We start from the raw sequence: 7837 nt of genomic DNA, 5'->3' as shown, positions 1-7837 counted from the left end.
TATTTCTCGTTCCATATATGGTAAGAGTCTTTGCTTTGGAATTTTGAGCATCACTTTGCTTCCATGGGAAATTAACGCGATAGTTCGATAGTTGCTGCACACTTTGGCATCCCCTTTTGGGGGAATTGTAATGTAGAGTGAGCGTTTCCAGTCTATGGGCCATTGTTTTGTTTTCCAAATGTAAATTGGAGCCAAGCAATTATGTTGCAATTATGCCCAACAGAGGCTTTGCAATCTGACCGTCGCTACATTGAAAGTGGGTACAGCCAGCAACGGTTAAGGACTAAGCTACTCAATGTGGGCCATAGCCATAGGTATTTTAAGGCAGTGTATAAATTCTTTTTTTATATAAAATTTATTTTTATAAATATAAGCAGAACAGAAAACGAAAATAAAAATGATAGCACAATTATAATTACATCAAAAGAAAAAGAAAGAGTAAACATATAATTAACAATATAAGTAACTCAGGTTTTTTTTTTTTTTATATCCAGCATATATCAATCCTTGAATGTGTTTGGTCTCTCTTAGAAAAGAAAGTATAGTCTCCAGTATTCAGATTTTTGATCCTCCAAGCATCTTCCACTTGTAACATTTCCATATAATTAAACACATTTTTGGGAAGTTTGCCTTCTTTGGGGTTTTTTTCACCTTTTTTAAAAGATCCATTGCCCCATTCATGTTTCCAAAGATCTTCTTGAAAATCGAAAATGGATTGGAAAACATTTTCATAAAAATTTTCCTCTTGCATTGTTTGGCGTTAGTGTGTAAATCTTGCATTGTTTGGCGCTAGTGTGTAAATCTTGCCTTCCAGGAGCCTGATTTTCAAAATCATACATCTTCCATCAGAGTCTCTTAATTCTTCTGTAACATTTTTTGTAAATTGTTTATATAAATTGCAACTCCTTTTAAATTCTTAATAAACACAGAAATACATATGAGCAAAAAACAGGGAAAATCCTAAAGAATCATGGACATTGTAATATTATACAACAGAAAGGGTAGACAGACCTGTGCTTCATCTGCCATTATAATTGAGTCCCTCACGTGAGTTTGTCACTGCTTGCCCCCCCCCCCCCGCCAAATCCAAGAGGGCTTGAGCCCTTCAGCCCCCATGTAGTTCACCGGTTGCGGGGGGGGGCCTCAGCCCCCCCCCGGCCAAATCCGGGGGGGGGTAGTTTACACATATGGCAGTGGGAGTGGCAGGAGCGAGATGTCCACAGAGCAAGCTGTTGTAAATGAAATGCTTGGCAAGTACCCCAGCGTTTTCTCTTTCTGTGCATCAAACCTTTTTGTGACACGGATCATTCTTTCTTTACAGAATACAGCAGGAATCATGTCACACCGCTGTGATGTTAAAAAAAAGAGCTCTGTCAACTTCTACACAACTATGAGCCAGTTCCCACAATGCAATTGGTCACCGAACATTTTGGAAGTCTGGGCTAGTTGAAATTCCAGTTCAACTGGACTGTACATACTGTACACACTGTTACGTGCGTGCGGGCAAGGCTCTGGTGCCTTCAACCCGGCAGAACTTCTGGCGCTGCTTTTCCAGCACGGTGTCCTCATCGTAGAAAAAACTTCCCCTGCTGACTCTGCTTGAGGACTACGACGAAAAGGTAGCCCACCTAGGTCTGTCACGGGGCGAGAACTCGTCGCAGCAGAAGCGGGACGGGAGGACGTGGGCGCACGAGGCTTTGCGCGCTTCTCGACGGAAAGCGGAGTTGGGCAGAGCCGGGAGCGCGCGCGTGTTGGCGCGGGAGGGAGCGTGAGAGAGAAAGACCCGGAGAGAGGGCGCTGCTCTGTCTCTTTAAGTCTGGGCGCCTCGCCTCGCGCGCTCTCTCTGCTCCCGAGGCACAGCCCAGGCTCCTGCCTTGGCGGCTCCGGACTCTCTCGAACAGAGAGCCTTTGGGGCGTGGTTGCTTCGCGCCCTCTCTTTCCTCTCGCTTCAACAGGCGTCATGGACCATGGCTCCAAGGAAGGAGACTCCGCCGGGGCAGCGACCGGGGACGCCGGCCGGGGTGCTGCCGCCTCCTCCGGCGGGGTAGTGGTGCAAGTTCGAGAGAAGAAGGGCCCCCTGCGCGCGGCTATCCCCTACATGCCGTTCCCCGTAGCCGTTATCTGTTTATTCCTCAATACCTTCGTGCCGGGGCTAGGTAAGCGGTCTCTGCTCTTTCCGCGTGGAGCAATTGCACGCCCGTCTCCGGGCGCTTGCACGACTGCGTGTGCGCGCGTACAAAACTACCCGGGCGGGAGATGCTGTTAAGGCGTGGGAAGGTGCTGCTGGATCTGGGTTAGGCGGCTGTGCAGCGGGGCGGGATGTGTGGAAGGGTGCTCAAGAATGGACAGGTTATTACTCCATCCTGCATTGGTATGCTGCTCTTGCATGTAACAGTAGTGGAGGGGCTCATGCAAAAGCTTTTCGGGGTCTGATTGCTACTCTTATGGACGAGCAGCTAATCCATTCCCCAGAACCTGCTGCTCTCCCTTACTTGAAAGATCGGAAAGTGGGTCGCTGAGGGAAGGTGGTTATATACACCACAGCAAGCCAGTCAGGGCTGCCGGCTGAGTAATCTTGAGGTATAGGAAGCCTAGAAAAAGCAAAATAACAACAACAACAATATCGATGCACCACTTAATATTGATCAGTTAAACCATAACTTGCTTTAATCTTTCACTTACCGTTTCTCATTCTCTGAGGTGAGAAACATTGCTTTCCGCTCTTCTGATGCTGCATGGTGATTCTAATGTATGTTGGTGACTTTGAATTTATGTAGCTATGTAATTATGTAATTAATTTGGTACAAAATGCTGTTGTTCCAAACGTTGTGCATTTGCATCTCGTTGTGTTGTTGCATAGAGGTCAGACTGGGGGAGGCACAAACAACTTTTGAGCAATGCCTAAAACATGTGCCCTTTGTTCTGGAGGCAATAAGTCTTGTATATTCAGACCTACAGGACATCAGCTTCTTGAACTACATTATTGGCTTCCCCTTGTCTTCTGAAAGAAATGCAGAAACACATTGTTCCTCCACTGATAACTAAGGACTTTTTCTGTGGAAAAAAGAGGTAAATAGCATCTTTCAAGGACTGAAGAATCTTCAGCTCAAGTGGAGAAGAGGAATCTGAACTAAGGAGTGATCAAACTGCTGTGACTGGATTTCTCAAAGACAAGGTTGTTCCTGCAAGTGACTCTTTGACTGCAGTTGTTCAGCAGGCAGAAATTCAATAGACACAGCCTTCCCAGTGCACAAATGCAGTGAGAGGGAATTTTTTCAGTCTAGAAATTTATTTACTTAGATATTTATAGCCCACATTTCTCCCCAGTGTGAACCCTAAGTGAATTCTCACTTCCTCGATTTTGTTCTGACAACAACAACCCTGTGAGGTTGGTTTGGTTAGGAGTTAAAAGCCCAGGCTCACCTAGCAAGCTTCATGACAGAGTAGAGATTTGAACCTGAGTCCCCCAAATCCTTTATTAAGGCATGCTATGGCACATTTTATGGCACATACACACCTGTTCCATTTCTGCAGCTGCCAAAAACACAGTGCCTCTCCAGAAGACAACAATGATGCCCTTACTGTACAATTTGTAGTTTTCTTCTCCAAAAACCAGAACTTTCATAGGCAAGCCGTTGACTTTTTATTTTGCCTATTTAAGCTTGAAAGCTGCACACTATGAAAAGATCTGGGGGAGGGGTTAAATTATTGGGCTGTAAAGTAGCATGAATGCAACCACAGTGTGGGATAAATTGTAGAAGCAATAAAAAGAAGGATTGGGCTTTATGAAGCAACATCATGAAAACTTTTAATCCTCTTCTGATAAAGAGGCAATTAATTGGCTGTCATTGTCTTGGGTAGCATGCAGTGAGCTAAAGAGTTATAGTGAGAGGAGTTTGTTGTAATGGAATTTGTGAGTGAAGGTGTTACAGGTGTTAGTGCTGTTAAAATAACATGCTTTCTTTGGTGTGCCATGTTACCCGCTTGCAAATGAGTTTCTAGTCAAACGACATTGCAGAACAAGAACTCAAGATGTTCTGTTGACCTGCTAGATTTTTAAGGAACCCAGAGCTACTGAGCGGTGACTAATTTGTTTCTTGATAATATCTCTGACCTTTGTAGTGGGTTAGTGCCTATTTTTCTCATTTTCCCATACTCCCTTTGGTACATGGGAGTGGGAAAAACAGACATCATATCAAGATGTACTGCTCCAGTGTGTTTTAGAAAATCAGAATCTGTAGCAGTGGTTGATTCCCACATTTTTTTTGCTAGTGCCAGAGCACTACTAATTGTATTGTTTAGTGAATGCCTCAGTTGTTGATCATACTGCCTTACACTATGTAATCTGCCTTGAGTCTCAATGAGAAAGGTGGAGTATAAATAACATCTATAAATTAATTAGTTGTTAAGAGTAGGACTTTAGTTCATGGCATATCTGTCATTACTGTTAGTGTGCCTGGATTTTACACTGTGGGTTTCTAATCTATTATGCTCCAACATCCATTACTGGTAGCCAGTCAGTTCCGTCATGGTGCCTGCCACTTTGTTGGTAGATTGTGAGGCTACATCAACTGTTTGAGGATCAATGCCTTATTGATTGATCTTCATTTGTTAGTTGTCTGTGGAACATTCCATTACAACAAACTAAAAACTTCCCTCTCTACTTGAAATGGAAAGAAGATGCTGTTTTGTTATTTTTACAACCATCTAAATTTCTGAGGTTTTGTGTATTTTAGGGATATTCTTGTGAGAAGGCATGCCTTTTTGTGCTTCTTTAACGCTTCTATTATCCTTGTGTTCTGTTTGATCTTATGCATACTTTCTTGAGAACCACTGAGTTCGGTGGAGCTTAGTCCCAAGAAAATATGCATAACCTTGTACCTTGATGCCTTGCCTTCTCTGTGGTTTCTGTAAAACTAGTTATGAAATGCAGTGTTGTTGCTATATTTTACCTCTTGACAACTGCCTTTAAACCTATACAGATTCTGAATGGTAATATTTGCTTGAGTCCCCCCCCCCCATCTGTCCCCAGTCGCTTTTCAACTTCTGAACAGGAAAGAAGGAGGAAAATGTCACTTGTATCAGAATGTTCTTCAATATGAGTAAAAGCATATTACTTTGTATGCCAAAAAGGGAATTTGATATGTACTATAATATATGCCTTCCATTTATTTTAAAAAGAAATAATGGAAATGCCACACTATTGACAGTTTTAAGTATCCAGGAAATAATGCCGAAGCTCTTATGACACTTGGTTGTTTCCTTTTTATTAACAGTCTCACTGTAGAAACTTGTTATAGCTTTAAGAATACTTTACAATCTAGAAATATTTCCTTATAAATGGCAAGCGTATAGGAATTTTCAGCATTTCCTTGAACCCATGATGTCCTGTCTAAAGAACAAAGGATCAGAAGTTCCAGTTCCTGTGTTCTAGAATTGTTTTGCAGAACTGCATATCACATGCAGATCCATGATCCTTTTAATAGACTTTTTAAACCAAACGCAGCTTCTCGGACTCCAATTTCAAGGGGAAGGCTGGCATGCGAATAGAGAAGGGTTTGAAAACCCTTCCTTTGCTAGGTGGTTATATCAATAAAATTTGTCTCCTAATCTGTGTGAGCATTTGTTGAAGTGGAAAAAGAAGAAATTTTATTCACATTGAATATATGAGTCCTAGCTATACAAATAGTTCATATAGTTTGTCAGTGCATAAATAGTAAACCGTAAGGAACAGCCACCCTAATATCTGGGCAGCACTCTTCAAAGACTCAGGAACTCTTTGAAGAGTGCTACCCAGATATTAGGGTGGCTGTTTTAATGCCTTGATGACATAAGGTATTGCTTTTAATGTTTCTCCTCTCTTTGTTTATATGCATTTTTATCCTGCTTCTTTGCATGAAACATGAAACAATAAAATATCAGTAAAAATAAGATAAATCAGCAATAAAATGACACAAAAACCCCAAACAACCCTCAAACTACCAATGATTCCAAAAGAAAATAATGTTCTCACAAAACCAATAACCAAGTCAGTACATTAACCACAAAATCCCCATGTGATTCAAACAGCACAGAGATGCAACAGAATCTAATCTTCTTGCAAAAGTATGACAAAATAAGGTTAGATAGTTTCCTGAACTTGGCTACAGAAAAAGATCAATGTACTTCCTCTGGAAAACCATTCCTGGAGGTTAATGATACCATGAAAAGGCAATTCTGTGGAGGCCTAACACACTTCCTGTACACAGGAAGAATGGGGCAGAGGTAAGACAGTGGACATGTCTATATAGTGGCAAGCAGCTCTTCGAATATGCGGGTCCCAGGTCATGAAGGCTTTAAAGATTGACTAGCACCTTGAATTTTCTTGGAGACAAAGAGCCATTGAAGCTCTTGTAAAGGTGGAGTAATATTCATCTGATGCCCTCTCTGCCCAAGAGATGAACATTTATTTTGCACCAGCAATAGTTTCTGAATTATCTTAAAGGGCAATTTCATGTAGACTACATTATAGTAATCCATTGTGGGGATTACAGAAACTTGGATTACTGTGACTTAAGTAAATGGAGACAAGAAAGGAGAGCTTTAGTATCAGATATAAATGATAGAAAGCAGTCCTGGCAACAGCAACAGCCTGTCCTTCGAAAAGGAAGGCTAGGTCCAGAAGCCTATCTGGGCTCTTCATATGATTGGACAGAGCCAGTGTGGTCACCTCCATTCTATGTAGATCAGTTCTCTTTAGAATATTCATTTCCCCAATCAACAGCAGCCCCATCTTGTTTTAGTTTTAGTCTGTATTGCCTCATCAATTCAATCACAACCTCCAAATACTGATCCAGGACAAAGACAGCTGCATGTGTAGATTTTGATAAATATAAAAGTCTCCTGAGCATATTGATCATGGCTAGCTCCGGTGTTCTGGGTGGTCTTATTCATTGTTTTTGCCTAACTATTAGAAAGCATCAGGGGAACACCATCAGTTTCCAAGGTGCCGACTTCAAGAGATATCGTCGTCATATCAGCAAGACTAGCGCAGTGCTAGTTATTCCATCTCCTCCATCAAATAATTTAAGAAAGTATGATTTGCCATATCAAATATAGCTGTGAGGTCCAACATCAACAAGGAAAATTTCCTTTGTCCTTTTGCAGCCAGAAATCCTCCTTTAGTACCACCAAGTCTGTCCTCATAAACCAAATGGAAAAGAATTAAGGGAAGAAGTCTTACTCCACTACACCTAGAATTGCTCTGCTACTACCTGCACAATAGGCCTACCCTCAAATGGAAAACTTGATAAGTGATAGGCCTATAGTTTGCTGTAATAGCTTTGCTAAAGAAGGCTGAAGAGTAACCTCTTTAACTGCCAGTGAAATAAACCTTTAACCAAAAGAGGCGCTTACTGTCTCAACTAAGCACTATAATTAAATCCTGACATGTTTTAATGAACCATGAAGGACATGGATCAAGTGTGCAGGTGGTAGATTTCAAAATCCCAAGAACCCTGTCGTCTTAATTCAGGGAGAACAAATGAAATGATCCACAGAAAATTGTATAATTGGGTCTGATCACCTAGAAGAATGTTTTCTTCGCTGCAATCATTGCCCCTTTGTAGATGTGCAAATATACTCTGTGTTTTGTTAATTTGCCCTGAGTTTTCCTGCAAAGTCACTGAAGAATAGACATTTACTGACTTGCTTCAGTTCTGAAAAATCAGTGGAATATCAGGGGGCTGATGTTCTATGGTGAAGGGGCATGGGCAGTAAGGGAGTAACCCTCTCTATGGTCTTTAGTATATCTGCATTCCAAGCTGCCTCAAGGGACATGACAGAGACACTACTAAAA

At 41.8% G+C, this 7837-nt stretch overlaps 1 protein-coding gene across 1 annotated transcript in view; it reads left to right on the top strand.

Annotated features, from left to right (window-relative positions):
• The first annotated feature begins 1906 nt into the window (after positions 1 to 1906).
• Positions 1907 to 7837, top strand: part of STUM (stum, mechanosensory transduction mediator homolog) — a 61751-nt gene continuing 55820 nt past the window's right edge. Inside the window, exon 1 of the mRNA XM_054991672.1 lies at positions 1907 to 2156. Within this exon, the coding sequence (XP_054847647.1) occupies positions 1961 to 2156 (196 nt within the window). The 5' untranslated portion in view covers positions 1907 to 1960. The remainder of the gene's footprint in view (positions 2157 to 7837) is intronic.

Source organism: Eublepharis macularius, chromosome 1, assembly GCF_028583425.1.
Source record: "Eublepharis macularius isolate TG4126 chromosome 1, MPM_Emac_v1.0, whole genome shotgun sequence".
NCBI classification, from domain to species: domain Eukaryota; kingdom Metazoa; phylum Chordata; class Lepidosauria; order Squamata; family Eublepharidae; genus Eublepharis; species Eublepharis macularius.
This window is presented reverse-complemented; position numbering and strand designations above follow the sequence as displayed.